The sequence below is a fragment of the Rhinichthys klamathensis genome, unplaced genomic scaffold (genome assembly GCF_029890125.1).
Source record: "Rhinichthys klamathensis goyatoka isolate OS25496 unplaced genomic scaffold, OSU_Roscu_1.1 h1tg000161l_1, whole genome shotgun sequence".
In the NCBI taxonomy this organism is placed as follows: domain Eukaryota; kingdom Metazoa; phylum Chordata; class Actinopteri; order Cypriniformes; family Leuciscidae; genus Rhinichthys; species Rhinichthys klamathensis.
The window spans coordinates 3,541,506-3,565,601 of record NW_026606695.1 but is presented as its reverse complement, the minus strand read 5'-3'; the positions used below and the strand labels follow the sequence as shown (position 1 = coordinate 3,565,601).

Here is a 24,096-nt window from a genome sequence, read left to right as displayed (position 1 = left end):
TAATTTTTGTCCAATCAAATGTTCTCTTGAGTGTCCCTCCCCTTAAAGGGATAGTTCACTCAAAAAAGAAAATTGTGTCATTTAAAACAGTTGACTTTCATTGTATGATACCTTCATCAAAAATACCTTGTTTTATGTTGTGTAGGAGAAATAATGTCATACAGGTTTGGAATGACATGAGGGTGGGTAAATAAATAAAAAAATCATTTTTGGGTGAACTATTCCTTTAATACCATCTGCAACTGACCAGCAAGTAGAAAATCAATGTTCTTTAGTTGTGACATAAAAAAAAAGCCTTAAAACAAAATGCCAAAACGGAAAAGAACTGCGGTCAATAAGCCATTTCGTGGTGTCTTCAAAATTGCAGCAGTATACTGAAACAAATGCATGCATAAAAAAAGTTCTCTCCATAGATTGATGAGGTATGTTCTAAGTGAGAGGATGTGAAACAGAATTTGAAGGAAGTACATGAAATGCTTACTGAGAGTTTTGTAGTCATCTCTTGCTTTGTTGGCTCGAATGAAAGCCTGAATTTTCACCACATCATTTATCTGAAATGAGAAAATTGGAGGGAGGACATTAAAGACAGTCCACTGTGTGGTCAAAGATCAGATTATATTAAAGGGGTGATGAACTGAGAAATCAAATTTTCCTTGAGCTTTTGACATCTAAGAGGTCATCAAATTATAAGAATATCCTGTAAGTTTCAGAACTGAAAACGTCCTTGTTAGTCCAATAAAAGCTTTTATTGACACCAGGCTCAGCAAACGACTCGTTTTTCAAAGTGGGGAACTATGACGACAAAGAGGATAAAACACCACCCCCGCAGAAGAAGATCAACGCCTTCTTCAACACGGCCGGTTTAGCCCCGCCCACCGATTCGCGCATTACACGAAACTCATTATAATATGCAAAATTGTTATCCACTCACAGCAGTGGGCGTTTACTTCCAAGTCTTCAATGCGAGACGCCCATAAAAACCGAGCGTTTTTGAGCTAGACTCAAAACTAGGGAAGAAAATAGCCTATTACTTATTCATTTTGAAGTTTTTGAATGTAAAAACCAAGCGAACCTCATAAGTTGACCTCAGACAACAATATAAAAAAATTTAAAAAGCCAGTTCATGACCCCTTTAAATATAAAAATACACAAGTCCTTTGGTTTGACTTAAAACTCACATGGTCTTTGAAGTACTGAAGACGATCTTTGTATTTTTTGCGAGCTTGGTGCATCCTGACCATTGATTGAATCTACAGGGAAAAAAAATCATATTTACCCACACTCAAATTTCACCATATTAAGATTGATCTTAACTTAAATAAAAGAGCCAAACCCGATAATTAGGGGATGACCACATATTTTCAGCTATGTAGTGTATAGCCTAGCGAGTATAATCCTGACATTTTATGATGCAAGAAGCATGGCTCTTATATTCCATCAGAATTTCTCATGCTGATTCCCATCATCTTACCTTGACAGCATCTTCAGAGTGATCCTTCAGGTACTGCTTCCTGTTATTGTACTTCTTTCTTTCCTTAAAGCCTCTCCAGTGGGCCTATAAAGCAAACAGAACCAGATGGTCATGATTGACTTGGTACAGACCCATAGATGTTATGAAATATTTTAGCATTAATGACCTGAAGTCTTGTTTAGGATTAACTGAAGGAAGAAAGAGAAGAATGACCTGTATGCATGTAACAGACGGCTGCTGAGTTGTCAAGAACCCAAGACGGTCTTTCATTCCACGTCGCACCAGAAAACCATGGCACCGGGCCTGCAGTTTGGCGATCAGACTCTCGTTGGCCAACCACAGTTGCTCTCGGTTATATGCTGTGGTTACTCCTGACACAACAGACTACAAAGACAAAGACAGTACGTAAATTAGGAAGAGAAAAAAAATTATAATATAATTATAACAACAAAAATATTAATTAAATATATTATGATTTTTTTAATGATATATAATTAAATATAATTATCAGAGAAGTATAAGATTTACCTGTATTTCCTCCTTGTTAAGCTGAGTGTTGTTCGGAATGAACCCTGCAGGCTTATCCCAGGTGCCTTGTCCAGTCTTGAGGTTATAGTAGTAGTTATGTCCTCCCTTCACCCAATGTTCCATCCATTCACTGCCATTATCCCCTAACAAAAAAACACTATTACTCTCTCAGTCACAATGTGTACATTTATGACATGTTGTGATAGAACTATTATCACCAAATAGTTTAAAATAAATACTTTTAACTGAGAACATAAGTAGATTTTAGATATAGCCAAATACCACAGAATCAGCACAAGAACCCATCTCACCTTCCTTATTCTTCTCCTCTTTAATTTGAAACAGGTCATCCTGGTAGGTTTGCGCACACTCAGATGTGACTCCATACAGACCAGAAGAAGATGAACGCAGGGCTGCCAGTGTTTGAGAAGAGTCCTTGTTATCCACAGCCTCATTAATGGCCTGGATCGCCTGAGAGACTGAAGGTGGACAAGTAGATCATTCTTTAGAAAAACAGATTATTCAACGAAAAGAATCATCGTTTATATTAAAGCTAAGATTGAAATGAGGATTATTACACTGCAGAGCTTCTTCTGAGTCCTTGTTGGCTCTCATGATCGCATCCTGGATCTCATCTAGCCAAAGCACTGCAGAAGGATCTCCGCATTCCTGGAAAGACAAGAAAACAAAACAAGGAATCAATTACCAATGATGTGAATTAAGATGTGTTCTGGTCACTTTAGTGAAACTTTGTGGAAAATTCATTTCTATTATTTGACTTGTGCTGTAATTTTGATGACTGAAAAAGGATTTATAATTTATAAGTAATTTCTAGACAATAAATTATTGAGAACTAAGCATAACTATAAAGATTTATATTGGCTATAGATTTTTCCATGGATTATCTAGGACTGGAAATCACACTTTTGAAATTGCTGGTTTTTTTAGGATTATGGGAACTCTGGTTGCACAGAACTTGCTTCACCTTGGAACAAACAGAATTGCAAAAAATATTCATGTTTTCAATAAGGATTAAGCAATTCCAACTAGATTTTAATTTTGTAGTTGATTAGGAATAACACTCATATGGGCACTAAGTGTCAGTTAAACCTTTTGTGATGAGATGATTAGACATTAAACAAACAGTCGACCCAAAAATGAAAATAATGTCATTACATACATTTTTTCAAAATATATTTTGTGTTCTGCAGTGGGAAAAAAATTCCAGGTTTGGAATCAGGTTTGGTTTGGAGTCACAATGATGACAGTATTTTCATTTTGGAGTGAACTGTCACTTTAATTCCATTAACAAAAATGTTTTGACTGTCAACAGGTACAGTATAATGAATGTAAAGCACAGCAAGGTCATTTAAGTCACAACAAATGCTGTAAAACTGGTAGAGAGAAATAGTTTAATTATTCAACAATACAACTGTTAAAATTATATAAACAATTACACTGCCTTTCAGGAAAATCGCACACTGTCCTTCCGAAAGTGCTGAGGAGAACCAAAAACAAGACTGAGATGACTGACTTTATCAGATCATGTTCTTTGGCTGTAATAATCTAAATATGTAGGGGTACCTGTATAATTTTCTCCACTGGATGAATCACATCTGCTTCTATTATCATTTGTAGGGAGTTGTAGGGATAAACACATACTAATGGAGGGGTTCATTACTACTACCACCACCAGGTGGCGCAGTTGCCCTCTCATAGTAGTCCTCCTAACCGCATGCTGAGCTCAGTTTCCGGAGCACGATTTGCGGCTCTCTGATTTGCTGAATGCAAAGGTCCCTCTATGCAGTCCGCCCGCCTTTCTTGCAAACGCACAGCAGCGCAGCACACCAAACCTGAGGGTGTGGCAAATTGTGCAACAGAGGAAAACGTTGTTCCTTCAGGGTTGATAAGGCTCCGCCTCACTGTTACATTTCATCGGCTGTATAAAACGAATGCCTGCTGATTTAGAGTGCAAATAAGACTTAATGTGTCCCAGTGGGGTGGAGTAGAAATGATCAGGATCTGAATATCTGAATAAAGTCTGCCAACTGTAACTAAGGAAGTGAAAAAGGGTGTGGGGTGTAATGTCCAAGATTACAATACCGTCTTTTCTGGGCTTGTTTACTACCCTGAATGACAGAAGAGGAACTACTTCTATTCCAGCTACACTTTGGTAAAGATAATCCGGAAATGTTTAAGTAGGAAATTTAACACAGGATGTTATACAAATATACTACTAAAATCCATATGAATAGTTGTCAAACAGAAATGCCTTGAATTGTTATTCTCTGTGAGGTCACACATCACTCCATCTTTTTGAGATCCTTGCTTATTGGAGATCATTTAAAATTGCAGAAGTAAAAAAAAAAAAAAAAAAAAAACAGATTATCAAACTTCCTTCCAAACCACTTCCTGTCAGTTGAGCAGATCTGGTATTATTCTGTGCTTCACACTTCGTAGTGACCTAAAGCTAGCGTAAGCCTGGAGGAGTGATGTCAGCGCTAAAAACCCTTTACTGAGCTACACCAGCTAGCGGGACCAGCATTTTGCCCTTTTAAGGCAGAGAAAAAGTCATCAGCCTTGTTATTTCCGATGCTTGTGCAAATCATTTTGAAAAGGAAACACTTTGTTTTCCCAGCCATGTTTTTCTTGGGGGGGGGGGGGGGGGGTTGCAGCATGGGTTCAGCACTGACTTTGGCAGCTATTACAAGTCCCAAAAATGTTTTATCATGCGACCCTCTATTAAAAGAGTAGTTACTTAAACTCATAAGAAAACCCCCAAAATTTGGGATTTGGTGTCCATAATGCCTGTGAACGAGTATTCTAGATACTTTCTCTAGAGCTAAAAGACTGCTCTTTGCCTCAGAATCTTCAGTTCAGCTCTGAACCACAGTGGTACGCTGCTGTGGTAAACCATGGCCTTCTCTGTGCCCATTCACCTGCATCTCTGAGGTTTCAGTTCACGTCCACAGGAAACATGTGGGGCGTGGCTTAAAACACACAACTGAAATACCCTAGACGTGAACCTACTTCACGTCCTCGGTGAGCCTCAGATTAGAACCAAAATGTTCTATTATCATACAAACAGAAACCTTTTGAAAGAGGGACTTATATAGCTCTTTACTATGTAATACTTTACACCCGAAGCGCTTTACAATCCTATCAGGGGGTCTCCCCTCAACCACCACCAGTGTGTGCAGCATCCACTTGGATGATCTGACGGCAGCCACAGAACAACAGCGCCAGTGCGCTCACCCACACACCAGCTATAGGTGGAGGGGATTATTATGAGGCCAAGATTGATAAAGGCCAATGTAGGGAATTTGGCCAGGAGACTGGCGTTACATCCCCACTCTTTATGAGAAGTGCCATGTTTTTTTTTTTATGACCACAGAGAGTCAGGACCTCGGTTTACCATCTCATCCAAAGGACAGATGACTTTCCTCAAAAGATAAGGTGAGTTAACCTGAATAAAGTCATTTTTACATACAGTCATTTGAAAATGTTAGGGGGTTTCTACTGAAAAAGAAGAGGGGAGCTGGCAGATAATAGCCAGACAAAATACGAGGGTGAGAAATGAGACTATGAGCTCAAATGATGTCATTAGACTTGAGTCATGAGAAGTTCAGACTGAAAACCCACATGATGCAAGTTTAGAGAGAGCGAGAGACAGACTTTCAGACAGGGGTACATGGTTAATCGAAATAAAATAGAATAAAATCGTGTGATTTAATCAAATAAATATGTGCAGAAAATTCTGGCCCACATGAACTCCATCTCTGTAAGCATTGTGAGTCGCTTATAACATACATTTGGGAATCTTCCATACCTTGTAATGAGAAGCACTTATAAACCGCTGTTAACAACAAAAGAGCTTTAAAGTAACAACAGGTAGTTTTTTGCTCTCGGGCTCCCCCTACAGTTGGGAAACAGTATTGTCCTCTACTACTGTCGTAAACTCTGTCATCCTACATGCACGTGCAATTGTTGACAACCATGATAGCCCTGAACACTGTAGGAGGAGGTCACATGCAGGTGTTCTGCTTGCATCGCGTGTGAAATGTCTTCATCCCAGGTACAGTGGCATATATTTCAGCATGTCATATGAATATAATTTCATGGGTTTTATTTTTTTTTCTAACGACAAATGATCGCGATGCTCACGTTTACAAGCCAGCGTCATTATAGTAGCCTAGTCTATTGGTTACCATTTTACTGAATCTATATGATACTTCAATGCAATGTTTGAGTGGTTGATAATAACCATATATCGTCAATATTATAATATCAAGCTACCATAAATGAATCTGCACATTTTACAAATCGATTTGCATTATAGCTTGAGGCAAGACAAATAAACAAATATCACAGACATGTTAGGTATCCTAAAATATGATTTTATTAATAATCTTCCTCCTTTCTTTGTACATGTTGAGTAGACTACACTTTTTAGGTCAAACATTTGCTATTTGCATTTCATCGATTGCAAAGTTCAAATCAGAACGAGAATACTAGCGATAGCTAACCATCAAAAACTAGAATATCGTTTACTAGCTACCAGATTGATAATTCGCTACTACTCTAGTGAATTAGGGAGGTTAGAGAGAGGCATTCTTTTTTCGATGGGGGGTTCGATGCTCCCTGCACACGCAAGGTCTCTCGCTCGCTTTCTCTCTCTGCCGTCCGCGCGCGTTGGAGCACAGTCTCTGTCTCGCGTGCGCGCTCGCTCTAGATTCCGGGAGATTTGAACTAATTTGCGGTATAACTTGTCGATCACGAGTGGCTCAACAGGTAGAGATCTATAGATAAACTCATCTTTCAGGCATTTGACCGACCGGGTTGACAATTTAGCGTGAGAAACCGGGGGTGTGGCGTGTGAGCGTGTGAAACCAATTAAATGCGGGTGTCTCACGGCCAATGCGTGAGAGTTGGCAGCTCTGCAATGTTGATCCTCGTTCTGCCTTTAACGCGATCACTCTCTTTTTCTCTTTTTGCTTTGCTCCGATAAAACCTTTGCTGTCTTGTTTTTCTGTGCTGCTTCGGCCATGACTGTAACATTTGGCTCGCAAGTCCGATTTTAAGGAAGTGGGGGTGGTGGTGGAAGTGACGTATATGCCGTAAAGCAGTCGAATTTTGTAGTTCTCTTTGTTCGCCGGTTACTACCCGAAACCCGAAGTTTAAAAGTACGATTAAAAACGCTACAGACCCCGTCAGGCTATGGCAGACGTGTCATTCAACCTATTGTAAGTCGATGTACCATCACAAGAGACTTGGAAATATATTATGAAGGCTGAAAAGTTACCTGTTGTTACTTTAAGGGCTTTCTGTGGGTTTCAGCCAAAATAAAAAGTTTGATGGTTCAAGACAGTCAAACATTAGTATTGTCATTTTACAGTTTTACTGTAATTTTACAGTTTTACTGTAAAATAAGGTTATTATTATATTTGTTTTAAAACTTTTTTTACATATAGTAATATCATAACATTTTTGGTCAAATTGCACAGCAAACCTGGAGCTTAATAAATAAATATTAAACAATAAATAACAATTTGATTTTTTTACCCAAAACATGCAGCCCTATTTTCAGACCTTAGACTTCTCTTGATGAAAGGATTCGATCAGCTGTTCTCCAAATAAGCCAAACTCATTAAATGACTAAGAATGCAGACCCTCCTCACCAGATCACTTTAACACTAGAACTCGAGTCCCAAGGCAGTCATTTTGACTGTTTTAAAATTTTGCAATGTAATAACTTTGTTGACATAAAACCCATGTAACTATAGGACCCTGACTTTTCCTAAATGTGTCTATATTTTATTCTATCATTGTTATTTTATTAAAATTACAAGACACAAAAGAGTTTTGAGTATTTCTACCTTGGATGGCCATAGCAGTCATACTGACCGTATGCATTACAGACCGTCAGTTGCTCCTTTTTCCCGCTCTTGAAGATGCATCACCGTTGACTAGCAACAATTTCTCTTGTTGTTTGTTTAGTTTATTGCAATTCTGAAATCTAGCATTAGCTTCGAGCTAAAACCAAATTGAAATATTGAAAAGAGAATATCAGAACAATGTCAGCAAGAAGAATGACTGCCACAGAGGCTTTAGCCATGCTTCAGAGCCTTGATGAGGCTGAGTAGTTGTTGGTTAACTAATACATTTTTACATAAATCATAATTAAAATGTAGTGTTCTGATGTTTATTATTACCTATCCTAACATTACAGATCCATTTATTCTTAGATTTGATATAGCTTATTGAAATTATATGCAAATAATGTATGAGCAGTCAGAATGACTGCTATGGCCATTATAGTAGTTATAGAATTTCGGGAGTCCTAGTGTTAACTACGGCTCTCTTCACACATCAGCAGAATACTTCTGAAGAGCTAAATAAAATTTTTAAAAAATGCTTTACATTTTCAGATTTAAAACTGAATTTTGACAATTAATTGTTTATATGTATTCACTGAATACAACCACAACTAGCTGCCTTTGACGTCATTGACATCTGTATGACAACGCGCACTTCATGGCAGTTTCCTTTTTGCTAACATCAGTAAAGTTAGAGCTGTAAACCTACCTCAGGTTATAAAGAATGGGAGAAAATGCTATCATGTGTTCAGAAAGTGTGACAAACTCCCATTAGGGTTTGGACAGAGAAGGAAACAAAAACTAAAAAATGGAACGGGATATGAGAGGATGAAAGCAGTGGGAGTAAACCAACATGCTAAACGGTTCAAAATGGATTAAAAATACTATTATTGTTATGGGTTTGTATAAGAGTACGTACGTGGGCCTTCTCTCTCCTTGCCTCCTGCAGTATATCATAGTAATGCTGGGCCAAAGATGGATCTATATCTGTTAGCTTGGCGGCTGGGTTCTGTAAAGCAGCCATTGTCTTCTGTAGGTCACCCTCATCCAGAGCCTCGTTGATCAGACCAATAGCAGCAATCCCTGAAAATGCAAGAGGACACGTACACTGTTCATAATGGAGAACAATCTGAATTTGCCCCGCTCATAATGAGGATGAATGCCATGCTTACTTTCATGCTCTTCTTGAACAGTACCGTTGACCTGGTCCACACAGGCCTGGATGTCATTCCAGGTGAGATAGTCACTGCCCTCCTCATGCGCAGCTGCCTTCAGACGTATCAGCTCATCTATATACCTGCAGGGAATCAACAAGCAGTGGCTAAAACCAGGAAACAATTTGGCATCTTCTGTAGTCAACATGAAACTCATTCACAACACATTTTACTTTAGTGGTTTGGCATATTTCTGAGCAAAACAAAGTAGGCTGGGACCTAATTTTATCCATCGGGACTAATTTGATCGTGAAAAGTGGGTGTTCCATACAAGAAAAGAGCCTGCGAGTTAGCTAAAATAATGCCTAAATAGCTATTTGGCTAATGGTTGACAATGTAATGGCCCATGCAGCCTGTGACTTTCAGCTGAAAGGAAAGTCATTCCAGAGGCCAAGTAATATCACCCACACATTTCATGATTTTAGCCCTGGTTTTCAGTTCACAGACAGGTAATGGAGATCGCAGACAAAAGCCCAAAATTGGAAATTGGAAATTCGGAGCTCGTTCACGCGAATGACAATCGCTGTTTGAATGATCAAAGACGCTGAGAAATCCAATGAACCGCTGATGACCAAGAGATATTTATCAAGTTACATGTATCTAGACTGGTCTGTGAGTACTGTGGTGTGAAATGTGTTTTGACTGGAACTGTCATCGGTGATGTGGTGTAAAAATAACAGTAATCTGACGACTCTGGGCCCATTTACACCTACTACTTCTGGGCCCGTATTCCTAAAGAATCTTAATGTAAAAAGTAGCTCCTAGTGACAAAATTCTAAGAAAATTCTTAGAAATGTGGGCGTTTACTCTTAAAATTAAAGAAAAAATCCTAGTAAAGAAAAAAGTAATTCAGAAAGCATCTTAACCCTTAAAAGAGGTCTTAAGGTCAAAATTGTTAGGAGTATGGATGAGGACTTTTAAGAGGCTTAAGAGTTTCTTTAGCAGAGGAGAAAATGACAGAACGATGAAGAGGGAGAAGAAATGTGATGCAGACAATAGATGACGACAGTGAGTTAATAAGACGCTATAGATGAGATTGTGCAGTGATCACGTTTGTGACTGATCTTATTAGAGACACGCTAATATCTCCGACACAGCGCAGGAATGCCATAACGCCAGAAATGATCACTACATTAAGATATTTGGCAAATGGGAAAATGCAATAAAGCAATAGTGATTTGGGTCTGTGACAACCTTCTGTAAGCAGTGATCACACAAACATTACAGCACTTTCAGAACCTCTTATTGTGTCGCAGTTCATTTAGTTTCCACTGGACATTCCCACCTTGCAGGCTCAAAAAACTGTATTTATGAATATAGCAGGCTTCCCTGGTGCGCACAAGCAGGGGAATGAACCGTTAATAATGTGCGCTATAAGCTCCCACGTCCACTTCTCGCTCCATGCTGTGACACCCTGCCCGAATTTTCCTTTAAGGACGGCCTAGTGTTCATCCACTAACTCGGCTAACAGTTAACACGGTTCTTCTGACCAGTCAGGCTTTCTCGTCTTTCTTGTTTTTTTAATCCATGTTTTCAAAACAAACATTCAAACCACCACTTAAATAGACAGCAATCAGTGTAATTGGAAAGAGTGGAACAATTTTTATCATTCTAAGCCAATCAAATTAACAGCAAGGTAAAAAAAAGGATTTATATACATAAAAATAATGTGCGTGTGTGTGTGTGCATGTGTGAGTAAACTCTATACTTAAAATGGCTCTTTTTTTTCCTTCTTGGACAACCAACCAATCACAGTCTTCAAAAGATTGTGTCATACATAGCAACGGGGTCAGCCCCGCCTCCTCACTAAGATGAGAGTTTTTGTCTTTTCCTTACTCAGAGTTGCTCTCAGATCGGTCCCGAATCACTCTTAAGCTAAGACTCCTACGTAAAAGTTTTTAAGCTAAATTAAGAGTTTTCTAAAAGGATTCTTAGATTCTTTAGGAATACGGGCCCTGGTCTTTTCACAATCAAGATAGCGGGTTTTAGTAATTAAAATACTGCAGCAGGTGCTGTTTATGGATCACAAGTGCTCAAAACTTGCATTTTGTTCAGATTCTTTCAGAGGACTTTAATGCCAACGTCGCCACGCCTCTGGACAATGCCTGCCCCACAAAGCCATCCGATCCGAAAAAATAAGGTGCAAATGCCTTCCGAAATGCTTTTGAGACGGATTTAAATCAGATCACTCAAACCACTTCAAGAGGTGTCACATGTAAATGCATCTGGTTGTTGAAGGCACATACATAAACACAAAAATGGTTTAAAAATATATATATGAGAGCATGTTATCGGCTACTGGCTCCTGGTAGCCATATATGACAAAACTACTACAATTCGCATCGCTACATTATGGCCGGCCAGAGATGAACAGTTGAGCATATTTCTTCAGCAAGCAGACGCGCAACGCTGCCACAAATGAAATTCAACATTTGCTGTCACAGACTGAAAGCTCAACAGTCTTTTGCATTAAAAGTGGTGAGCCCTACATAAAGTTACAAGTGTAAATATATAGCCTTTGAAAGCAATAGTTGCTGTACTTTGATGAAAGGCCAAGATTAAGACCACTAAAAAAAAATTGTGCACAATAATGTGTATTGAAGTAAATGGGACCAGTTTCAATTGCACGTTGACTTTAACCACAAGCCTCATTCTCACCTCTGGGCGTACTCGTCCTCTACATTGCTGAGGCCGGTGACGTTACTGCTGAGCTGTTTCCACACTGCTGCCCGGTCCTTGACATCCAGTGCCTCGTTTATCAGCACCACCGAGGACAGCATCTCCACAGCAACCAACAGCTCGGGGTGAGACAAGGAGCCCTGTGCAGTCAAGCAAAGCACCAAAATCACTCACACTAAACTAAAAGGTTACAGTTCATCTACTTATGTAAACTGCATGTAAAAAATTGCTCTGCTCTAAAACCTAGTGAGCTGCTTACACAGGCATCATAGGTGCACACCTTGAGGTCAATTCACACCACACAGTCAAACACCAATAAACAAGTTGGCCGTTGGATTTAGATTTTATGAAATATAACGGTCATGTTCACACTGCCCCAAAAGACACGACAAACGCTGATTGAACAGATTCAGTCGGGTGAAAACAAACCCTGACCAACGCTGTGTTCCAAAGCTCTATGAATTGCTATAGTGTGATTATTAAAATTCCTTTCTATGTAAAGCTTTTGAATAACTGTTTGAATTTTCCTTGCTTTTATTTTGTGATTATTTCATCTCTATGTAAAGCACTTTGAATTGTCATAGTGTATGAAATGTGCTATATAAATAAACTTGATAAAACAAATACCAATAAAACAAATCTGTTTATTGGTATTTGTCTGTGCTGTGTGAATTGGCCTTTAAATATACGGTCTCTTAAGATGCCTAATTTTGACAATATTCTAAGTCAGAATTACATGTATCCTTCTCGGAGAAGGCAATCCCAGAATTCATTTTGACAAGTGAAAAAAGATGCTGGACATCGTGAGAGATGTGTCAAGAACAGGGCTGTCGTCCCAGTATCAGATTTTCACTACCAAATAATTCACAATAACGGTATTATCATGGTAATTTTTTTTTCCTATCAGTCAATGCTATCAAATTCATCTTTAATCTTTGGCCAATGAATCGCACTAAAAATAACACTGTGCAGAGTGGCGGAGAGAGAGTCTTATTACAGTAGTGTGGCATTAGCTTGGCAAGCGCACACCAAAAGCTAATGATCGGCACTTCCTGCACCCTAGTGTCTAGCTCTTTGTTTTTTACGGAATTTAAAAAACTGGCAGGCTCATTTTTTCCAGGCACGGGTAGAGGGTAGACTTTCATCCGTCATCTACACTAACATGATTTTGTGTGACCGTAGTAGTCACACAGTGTCGGTGTCTTCTTTTTTTCCATTTTAAGAGGGGTGACAATATCGCCACCTATGTTAGAGGATCAACCAGAGTGGTGCTGGATTATTTACGATATTATTGGATGTGTAGTATTAACATGATAATAATAAAAATAATAATAATACATTTTTTAAATGTCACAATTATCATCAATGCTCTTGTATTGCGACAGCCTTGTTTTGATCAAATGTATTGATAAAAATGGTTCAGTGCAAGTTAAATTGAAATGTTTTACCAAATATCTTGCCATTAGATCATGGCGATATGGCTATTGCTAAACTACTGAAATCAAGAGCTGGTCCCCTTTGTAGAGCAATCCATATTGAACACTTAATAGGGGCCACGACCGTGAAGCCTTGTTTATACTCGACGCGTCCGCACGAGCGCGAGTCTCCGCTGACTGCGCGCGGACCTCTCCATATGGACGAGGCGTTTATACTTGACGCGCTCGCCGTTGTGCTATTCTGTGAAACGACAGGGGGCGACTCGGAGTAATTCTCCTCTAAACCACCAGGAATCAGCAGTGAAGAAGTAGTTTGCCATTTATTAGTAGTTTATTAATTTCTGATTCATATAAAAAGAGTAATAAATGCAGTAGGTTTATTGTACTTTCACTGCATGTAAACTAGTAAACAACTGAAGCCTTATTGAAGAGTGTTTAAACCTTAATTTCATCAGCAGGGCTTACTTCTGCTATTGTAGGCTTATTTTGTAAATATAAGCAGTTACTTTAGAGTGCAAACTGGGTGCTTAATGTAAATGTGTTCCTATTCAAAAAATGAGAGGCTTTTATGGTCGCCCATCAATGCAAATGTCTCTGTGTATAGAAGGATCATAAACATGCTGATACAGACGCACCAGTTCGGCCAGATTCGGCTCGAAGTCGTTCATCTTCGGATGCGGCGCCGCGCGCGATGTTACAAAAAGTGCCGTGCACACCGCCAGGCGAAATGGGGTCTTGCGCACCCAACGCGCACGACCGCCCACACCGCAATGACGTCATTTTTGCCGCGCGCACTTCGCGCTCTTGCGGACGCGTCGAGTATAAACAAGGCTTTAGGATTCTGCAATGTAAGGCAGCTGTCTGTGTAGGCCATAGGAAGCTCTCTTGGTTCTGGAGACAGTTGTTGTCTCTTTAGAAATAGGGTTACAGCAAAATAATGTGCTAGAGAGTGAGCAGAGATTGTGTGTTTTAACCTCTGCGCTCTGCTGTTGCAGGCTGGCGAGTTCTCTCTGGTACAGATCTGCAGCACTAGGATAAACCTGCGGCAGCTGGGCATCTGGGTTCATCAGTTCATTCACTGTTTCCTCTGCTACACCTTTTCTGATGGCACCATTAATCCTTTCCACTGCCCGCAGCACTGAGACACACACACATGCACACACAATCTCATTGTTCTTTTCACAGAGTGACAGCTGTAGGACAGCATAAATGAACACATAAAAGAGAGACAAAGAAAACACTGGCGTCTCTGATGTATGGTTCTGAACACACAAAATATTTCATGAGTTTAAAAAAATAATGTAGTGATACATAAGAGTACACACATCTTTGATAGTCCGCTGCATGCGAATTGGCTGCCTCTACTCCACTCTGTAACTCCTCCTTCACCAGCGGCTCTCCCGGGGCATTCTAGGCATGAGGAAGAATGACACAAGCCAAAATTATGAGATACTTTTAATTTAGAAGAGACCGTTCATATTTTTCACAGTTTGGTTTGTATCACGAATCAGTTGTGGTACAGTAAGGAATTGCTACTTCATTAATAGGGGTGTGCAATGATTTGGAAATCTGAGACCAAAACAGATAACCAAAATTTTAACATCATAAACAGAGGCCAATGTAAATCTGATAGTGATATTAATATTTACTGCTGTTTTAAAAAAAAATCTTTTTCACTCACTTTTAAAAACATTAAGCCATACGCTGCAGTTCTAAGCTTGAGTCAGTAAGACTTTTAAGAAAAATAAATTATTATATCAAGGATGCATTAAATGATTAAAAGTGACACTAAAGACTTTTACAATGTTACCAAATATTTCCGTTTAAAATAAATGCTTTCTATTCATAGAAGAATCCAGAGAAAATGTTTCACAGTTTCCACAATCATATTAACCAGCACAACGGTTTTCAACATTAATAATTATAATAAGAAATGTTTCTTGAGCAGCAAATCAGCATATCATTTTGATTTCTGAATGATACTGAAGACTAAAGTATAAATATAAATACAATATATTCATTTATTTTAAACCGTAACAATATTTAAAAATATAATTGTTCTTCTATGTATACTTCTGTAAGAGACTTTTTACGGACCCCAAAATTTTGAACGGTTCTGTATATTGCAGGGGAAAAAAACTCTTGCAGACAAAATGTAAATTTTGTGATATCTACAATTAGCTTACCCTTTTTTGAAATTTGTTTAGGATTAAGTAGCACAAATCACTTATAACTAAGCATTTTAAGGAAAAAAAAGACGTCTCAGTGCTGTTATTGCAGAATATTTTTATGCGGAATGAACCCTTATTGCTGTTATTATGGTTATCATGACCAGCATATATTTCTGTTGAGCTCTGGGCTTTGTCAGAGATGTGCTGTCCCTGAACTCTTGAAAAGGGACAGCACATAATACATGTGCATTCATTCAATATTTAGAATTCTAAAGGCATCATTAGACAAAATCGAACCTCGGTACAAAAGTTGACCAAACTATAAGTAGCAAACCATTGCGAGGAGCAGAACCTGTTACCTGTTCCTTCTGCTCTCGATCGGCCAGTAGCTGTTTGAGGTACCATCCCTTGTTCTGAGCCTGCACTGACTGCAGGCCTAGCGCAGGGGAGCGGAGAGCGTCATACAGCTTGTCCTCATCCTCACCCAGCAGGGCCTGTTCTGCCGAATTCAAGGCTTTGGACACTGAGAATCAGCACAAGCACAGAACTCAGATCACATCATTCACTTCAGAAGAGCACAGAGAGATAGACGTAGACATGGGTGAGGAACTTACGATTGACTTTGTTGATGTTTCCTTGGATTTCAGCCTGTGTAAGCAGCTCATCGTAAGCATCCCTTTCAGCCTCAGCATTCTCGCCAATCTATACCAAAGAAATACATACAATCTTCATACTATGACAATGGATAGATTATCAACAATGTTGTTACTGTAAACTGAAACTAAAAGTATAGTGTCCGTTAACCGAAAAAAAAATTAGATGAAAAAAAGAAACTTACATTTTAACAAAACTTATAAATGTTGCCTTGGCAACTGAAATAAAATAAGCAGAGTTTGAAGTACTAAAATTACTAAAACTGAAATCAAAATAAATTAAAGCTAATTAGAAATATTAAAAAATTTAAATAAATAAGCACATAAAATTACTAAAACTTTAATTAAAATAAAAACTGAAAAAATAAAAGCTAATTTATACTATAATGGTATATAAATAATAATAAAATTACACTGATTGTCAATATTTGTTTAGCTGATTGAATCACACTAATAGCGCTCTACATTCAGTTAATAAGAATTAAGAATGTTGATAAGCTAAAAAAAAAGGACATTTATTTTTATTGATACATTTTATTGAGTAAAATGCAAGGATGTTTATGGCAGTCTGCTGTCTTGAATATATTTCAGTGATCTTGTCGCAAAGCTTCATAATTTTAATCATGAGGGGTGCATGCTTGGCCAGAATTCGTTATTTCAGTTAAGTTTATAGATAGTGGACAGAATTTAGAGAAATTATCATTATAAATATCCCTGTATTTTATATAATAATTATGCTGCCTACTATTTAGAACAAACTTCACATCACACTTCTGATTAGGGATGCTCATAATTAACCAATTACCAACATTAAGCATTTTAAAAGTAAGTTTTCTAGATATTTTGAAAATGTTTGCTGATTGATAAAAAAAAAAAAAAACGCCACATATAAAATTGAGCTTTTGAGAGGGGAAAAAAACCCCCTGAAAAGTCGCATTTTATTACATTCATGTAAAATACCAGCAGGCCTAAATAAAGTGAAATGTTTATAAACATTAAAAACACAGCTCTCTCAACAATAAATACTTTAAATTTACCAGTATTCAGAACAGAACAAGAATGAAAAATAAAACTAGCTATATAAACCTCAAGCCAAAATTAATTTAAAGCGAAACTGAAACAGAACGTTGGGCTCACGTAAATAACCTCTCTCATTCGGCACAAATCCAGATGTTTCCATATTCGCAATGTATTTGGATGCTAAGCTATTATTTATTATGTAAAGTAGGCTTTGTACTTCACTCGCGTTACAATATCCACGTGAAACATCATCCTTCACATGCGCAGAAATGTGCTTGGCATAACAACCCAGTCGGGCGGTGCTCACACATAACGGCACAGATTGTACTGTACTGGACTATTTAAATTAAGCCGTGTAACTTTTTGTATGTTTGGTAGTGACTATATTTTATTTTGATAATGAACAGGCTGTGATGTCATGTTCACAAGAGCTGATAGGCTAGTATGTTGTGTGTGTGCGCGTGAGGCGTCTGCGCGATCATTTAAATGATTTTTTTTCCTTATAACAGCGGAAACAACTTAAAATACTCCGTCATTTATGGTCATACAGATAAGAGTAAGACGACATAATTAGAAACTGTAAAGGGTTTAATTTATTTGTGTACAGTTGTTTTTGGAGCGCGTCACAAAAATGAACCGAAACTCCGCATATAGGCTACAACTTGTTGCACAGTTTTTTCTTTCGTTTTGTCAATCTGTGAATTATTTCAGTGATATACATTTTGCGTATTTTGTCCTTTTATACATATATTCTTATTTTGATTTTCTCCGTTCACAGAAGAAATTCAGGTGCATGATGTAATGCCATTTGCGTAAAAAAATCCCTCTCGAAATCAAATTTTGTTATTTTTAATGGGTCATGGACACTTATCCATTCTAATTTAACATAATCTTGTCGGTTAATAGTTAAATGATCAGTTAACGAGTTTCGGTTGTCGGTTAGGGGAAAACCCCGAAATTAACATCCCTACTTCTGATGCCTTAAAATGCTGTCTAGCTAGGTTTATTGACAGAGATATACAACCTTAGTTACCCAACTATTACTAATCTTTTAATAGGAACTGTAGAGTGCAGTTCGTACTCTCTTTCGGGAGTTGGCCACTTTCTCAGTCTTGGCCTGGAACAAGGTGTCCTGGTAGTGCTGGGCAGCCCTTTCATCCATCTGCAGTAACATGGCGTTTGGGTTTCTCATGGCAGCTAGAGTACCCTCAGGGACTCCGTGGTCAATGGCGTCATTGATGGCGATCACAGCAGCGTGCACTGAATCATTGCAAACAGAAAATATTGCTGTTCTTTTGGTGTTCAAATCAATGTAAAACAGATCGTAATTACTGTGCTGTTAAACTCTTGGCTATGCAAGTTAAGTCTAGTTGTTTATGTTTACAAGGGAAGGAGTTGCGCCAAAGAGCCAAGAGGAATTCGACTTTAAAAGCAGAAACAATACTCACAGGCTGCTTCATCCACTGACAGTTCGTTAGCTAAAATCCCACCAATTTTGCTGAATGATGGCATTTGAATGTTGTATTTCTCTAATTCAATCTTCATGTTGTTAATCTCCTCCTCTGAAAAGACAAAAAACAAACTCAGCACACAAGTCACAAAAAATGGGATTATTTGTCTCAGTGGAAAGTATATTGTTTGTTTTCATTATTTTATACAAAAAGTATCTGGATAGACTTCAGATAAATCTGGATAAATATTGCAATGTCATGCTGTAATAAGCATGGTAACCTTTTGGAAGGTAATCTTGGCTGTGTTTTTTTCCTCGCTTTAATGTGATTGGCTGGACATTGTTCTCAATAGGTCTGGTAAATAATGTTTTCCACTCATAGACTTGGCAGGCAGTTCGAGCAAGCCAAAATGGCAGGAAACACTCATACAATTGATAATGATTTTCACATTGACTGGAGCTCCCAGGAACAGGGGCTTTTCTAGATGTTATTGCATAAACTCAAGCTTTTGTTTGATACCACAGCTAGCTGACTCACCTGTGAAGGCGACCTTGCCATACAGGTCTGTAATCTGGGGCGCAAGGCCAAGTTTAAACAGGTAGAGGCTGTAGAGAAAACAGAAAGAGATCATGAGCAACAAATTTCCCAGAGGAGAGCGATCCTATTCCACAGGTGTGTGCGGGAAAAGGCACTACTGAAAAGAGAGTCAGATGTTATCTGCATGACTTTCAAGTTGAACCCACATCCCTTCATCAACATTTGCTACAGAGACCCACAACTTGATTCAGTACCCCTCACCCCACGCCAGACCTCCGCAAAATTCTCGCCACCTAAATGCTGTTATTTCCTGTTTCTGAAGGCCAGATTTATGCCCTTTGGGCCCAGTGTCAATTCTGCATTGAGCAAGAATGTGAGAGTTACACATGGCAGGATTCTCTAGCCTCATGTTAAGTGGCTCAGCAGAAACCAGAACAGGTTTCCTCATTAATTCTGACTCATTAAATACAAGATGAGGAAGTGTAGATGCAGATCAAATCTACACAGCGTCATTCCCTTGCACTTCTAGGATGATTAACATAATTTAACAAAAAAAAAAGTTAAGGCCTAAATATGCATATCATCTTTAAGAAGCTAATTTGAAACTGCAAGTATTTAACTAAGTAATTTATAGGTACAGTATTTATATGCAGGCATTTATCCTCAATAAAATGACACTCAATACAACTAATGACACTAAAAACCATTTTGCTCTAAAGTGAAGTATTTAATTTACATGAAACCCTGAATGTACTAGTTCACTAAAAGGAATTATAATATACAAGTAAATAGCTCATTTGAACAGGAAGTGTGAGAATGAACAGACTAACTAAACGACTAGTATTTTGTTACTGGATAAGCTCTACCATTATGAACACAGCTGAACTACTGCAACACAAAATATTTGTAAGCGTTTTTTCGAAGTACACACTAGGTACCTGAGAGCATGTATGCAATAGATGCAGCGGGGCATGTTCTTCCTGTCGTAGATGTCTGTTGTCTCAGGATAGAAAATCTGACAGGGAGAGACAAGTATATGTACTTTGATGAGATTGAATACAGCATTGTTTCCAAACATGGGAAAGGAGATCAGAGGCTAGCTCTGTCATGTTAGTGACTCAATAAAGCCGTAGAAATGCTGCTAATGACAGAACCATGTAGACTCGTGTTCAACTTCACCACCTACACTCCTCACCTTAGGAAGGCCCTTATCGGTCATTGCATTCAGCCATTGGATGATATTGTCTGTATGTCTGAAATGGAGCCCAGTGGCCTACAAATGGGACAAAGAAGCAACAAGTGAATCCATACCTTCTGCTTTTTCCATATCAGTGCTTGTGAAAATGGTTTTTAACTTAAGTCTTACCTTGTAACGTGTTTGTTCGCGGTCATAGATCCTTTTGATAGAGACCACACTGGGAGCGAAGAAGTTTCCCAGCTTGGCCAGATACACGCCGTTCCTCAGGCCCTCCTCCAGCTCGGTGGTGGGCGGAAGATCCTCATTTAAACACGCTTCAATCCATCTGAAACACAAAGACACATGGCATTGTATTCAGCAAGGTAATGCACACTTTTGTACATGATGCAAGTTACTAAGTTACAACAACTACCTAAGCAATGCAAAAGTATGCTGTTATAAGAGAGACATCGTGTTAGGCTTGCTCATTATAGTGCATTTGTACGGCTTGGCAGAGTTTTCAAACACATTTGAATACCTTTATATAGTTTAAACCTCTGGGGGAAATACAAAGTCAAATATAAAAGAATCGGTACAAAAGGTGGCACTCATGTTATGAAAATAAGCACATTGCCACACCCTGTTCTCTTTTTCATTTGTTATGAGGCTTTATTACAAGAGGATTTTGTCCAAAGACCAACAAAATACCACATACCAACTGGTTATATCATGTGCATCACATTGACAACATTCTCCTGCACATTTCAACCTGCTGAAATTAACATAAAAACATTCCAAGGCGGCCAAGAAATGTTTTCAAACAGAAACCACACAACATACTTCAAATATTGAACATCTGTAACAGATGTTAACAAAAAACAGGAACTGAAATGGAGAACAAAATATCTTGCTCTGCTATGGTTGTCGTCTACTTGCGGGTCAGATAGATGACGTAACAATAGATGATGATGCAAAGTTCCCATGGGATTTACATGTAATTTACATACTGCTAGTTGTCTGCTTTGCAAAGGCTAATTCTGTTTGTTCTAGAAAAGCAGCAGACTAGCTGTGTCCGTTTCTTAAAGGCATAGTTACCCAAAGATGAACTCATTTACTCAAATGTCATGATGCTCCAAAACTGAATCACTTCAGAAGTTCTCCCTTTTGTGTTCTTCAGAAGAAAGCAGAATGGGACTAGGGGACAGTTTAGCTCCAATAAGGACCACAAAAAAAAAAATCATAAAAAGTAATCCATGCAACTCATGCAATGTCATCCAAATAAAGCCATACAATATCTTTATATAAATTTACTTTTGCACTTTTTATAGTAGTGTTCTTTTGCACAAAGAGAACACAACTATCAAGAACAATAGTAAAGTATCAGAACATTTTCAACCAGTATCATCAAGATATATTTTCCGAGCTGGAATGTTTTAGTCCGGATTAAAATGTGAAAATGCATAAGTCTGAAAACAAATATAAAGTATTTAAGCACATGGTGATTTCTGATAAACACCACAGTGAATACAAAAATTTAAATGGCTATTTGAAAACATCCAAATACTGTTTGACTTCCTTTCATTAACTTGTGGACATCAGAAACAGAATAGGGATGCACGATATAGGATTTTGGCCGATATTCGATATGCCGATATTTTCAAACTAATTTTGCCCGATGCCGATCATTTTAAGCTTTTATCGGCCGATACCGATGTTGTCCCGATATCATCGTGCATCCCTAAAACAGAATGTTGCGCAGCACTGCTTTGTGTACAGGGGTAACCGGGTTGATGGAAAAAAGCTAATGTGCATTATACAAATCTAGACAATTTGGATGAGCTATATTAAATAATTTGCTGTATTTTAATTGGCCATGATAACAACAGGGATGTTACCAAAGACAAGTTCCCCCCAATAATTAGAAATGACCAAAATGTACCCCCCAACATTATCAATGCTGCTCTGCCGCCCTCCATTACACACTGTGACTGCTCTGTTTGTTGTTAGGATGACAAAACGTTTTTAGGTTGGTTGGTCAGCTTCAGCAGTCTAGTGGCACTCATCAATGTCAAAATGTTTGAGCTGGCCAATCAAAGCAAAGAAGCAAGGCTTTACTAGTGGTGTACAAGTGTGAATTCCAGCATTCAGTTTTAATGGTGAAAGAGTGCAAGGTATTATGCAAATAGTCAAATATGAAATACGATCTGAACAATTTACATCTGCCAGCTCATCTCTCTAGGTATTGCCGTTACAGGTGATTTTTGTTACAGAGAGGTGTAATTTAAAACTAGCCTGACTTAATTCATATCTAGATAGTCACACACTATGAGCTTAATTAACTTCACCGGTAAGAGCAAAAAGTTTTGTAGAAGCTGCTTAATGTTTTGACATAACATTACTAACATAAACGTCACTTGGGTGAAGGCGGCATTTATTAATTAAAAAGTTAAGAAAAAGGAGATTTTTCAATGACTCAATTAGGCTCAGCCAACCACAGGTGTGGTGCTGCCTCTCTCCATCTTAGCTGGTCATCTCACTCCAGCATTCAAAGGTGGCTTTGGCATGCCTGTGGACATTAGAGGTTGCAAAGGAAATCTTCGGAGTCTGCCATTTTTGCCACATGGGGTCAGATGCCTTTTGATCTTGCCGGGTTTATCCACTGCCTTCTTTCTACCCATTGACCTGTTTTTCAGCTTTTCATTGAAGGAGCCACTCCAGCAGCATAAAATGTCATCCCACTCGTCCCAGCATTCAAAGGTGGCTTTCTGGTGGACAATTAGAGGTGGCAATTAGAGGTGGCAAAGGAAACATGTGGTATCCATCTTTCCCTGCAGTTCATTAATGTACATGGGTTCTCCTCTTCCTTCTTTCCTTTGACCTGCTTGTCATTGAAGGAGCCAGCAGAATACATGTCACCCCACTCGTCCCAGTATTCACAGAAGGCTTCGCTGTTACAGGAGAACTTAGGAAGTGGGCACATCACATCTGACTGGCTGACTGTCTTCTTCCAGCCATCATCCCATGTACTCCAGTCAACATCCTCATCCCAAATTTCATCAGTCGTGAAATCTCCCCAGTCAATCACTTCATCCCACTTGTTCAACGACATCCAGTGCTCATCGTCGGCCGATAAGATGGAGGACTGCAGAACACTTTTCATTTCTAGCTTTAAAACTAGCAAAAACACAGACCAGTGATTGTGCTGAATTTATTGTGTTCTCAATTTCAACATTGTACTGGATGCCAGCAGCCTTGGCTGATGATGAGACATCACTTCAAGAAAGGTTCCATTTACAAAGAGTCATCAATTTTCTCTGTGTAAAAATTAAAAGATTTACACTACAAACATCTCATTTATACTTTGATTTGCAATTATATTAATATGATCTAAAACTGGTCGGTGCCAGTAGGTTCCCTTGTTTCAGTTTATTTATAACACGAATTCAAGCTTTTCACCTGAATTCCATGTACTTCAATCTGTAGCAGACAAATATAAAAATGTTAGCCTATATAATAAGACAACCACTTTTATTAAGTGTAATTTCGGGATGTAATTTTTCAAATTATGCAAAATGTGTGAACATATTATTTGTGTTCACATAACATTTTAGCTATTAAATTAATTAGCCATAGCAGCACAAAGGAGTTTTCTTTTATACATTTACATTTTATTTCTTGTTTAAAATTGTATTTTATAGACACTAGGCGCGTTTCCACTGTCGGGCCCAAAGCGGTCATGCTAGTGCGTGCCAGAGCCAGTCGCGTGTCCACTGTCACTTCCGGGGTTTGATCGGGCCTCGCCGGGACTTCCACTGGGCCAACGGCCAGGGTTTTTTGGCCTGCCGACTACCTCGGTCCAAAGTGGGCCAACTCGTGCTTGAAG

At 38.6% G+C, this 24,096-nt stretch overlaps 1 protein-coding gene across 1 annotated transcript in view; it reads right to left on the bottom strand.

The window, feature by feature from the left end:
- The window catches only part of iqgap1 (IQ motif containing GTPase activating protein 1), a 57,056-nt gene that overhangs the window by 6,071 nt on the left and 26,889 nt on the right, over positions 1–24,096 (bottom strand). The window contains exons 3-22 of the mRNA XM_056258987.1: positions 20,403–20,559; positions 20,232–20,309; positions 19,975–20,051; positions 19,037–19,104; positions 18,497–18,610; positions 18,130–18,308; positions 15,990–16,077; positions 15,735–15,898; positions 14,530–14,614; positions 14,179–14,342; positions 11,748–11,908; positions 9,048–9,172; positions 8,795–8,958; positions 2,578–2,668; positions 2,311–2,478; positions 2,000–2,142; positions 1,685–1,855; positions 1,472–1,555; positions 1,179–1,250; positions 482–551 (exon numbers count right to left, since the gene is read on the bottom strand). Coding sequence (XP_056114962.1) covers positions 482–551; positions 1,179–1,250; positions 1,472–1,555; positions 1,685–1,855; positions 2,000–2,142; positions 2,311–2,478; positions 2,578–2,668; positions 8,795–8,958; positions 9,048–9,172; positions 11,748–11,908; positions 14,179–14,342; positions 14,530–14,614; positions 15,735–15,898; positions 15,990–16,077; positions 18,130–18,308; positions 18,497–18,610; positions 19,037–19,104; positions 19,975–20,051; positions 20,232–20,309; positions 20,403–20,559 — 2,423 coding nt within the window. The remainder of the gene's footprint in view (positions 1–481; positions 552–1,178; positions 1,251–1,471; positions 1,556–1,684; positions 1,856–1,999; positions 2,143–2,310; positions 2,479–2,577; positions 2,669–8,794; positions 8,959–9,047; positions 9,173–11,747; positions 11,909–14,178; positions 14,343–14,529; positions 14,615–15,734; positions 15,899–15,989; positions 16,078–18,129; positions 18,309–18,496; positions 18,611–19,036; positions 19,105–19,974; positions 20,052–20,231; positions 20,310–20,402; positions 20,560–24,096) is intronic.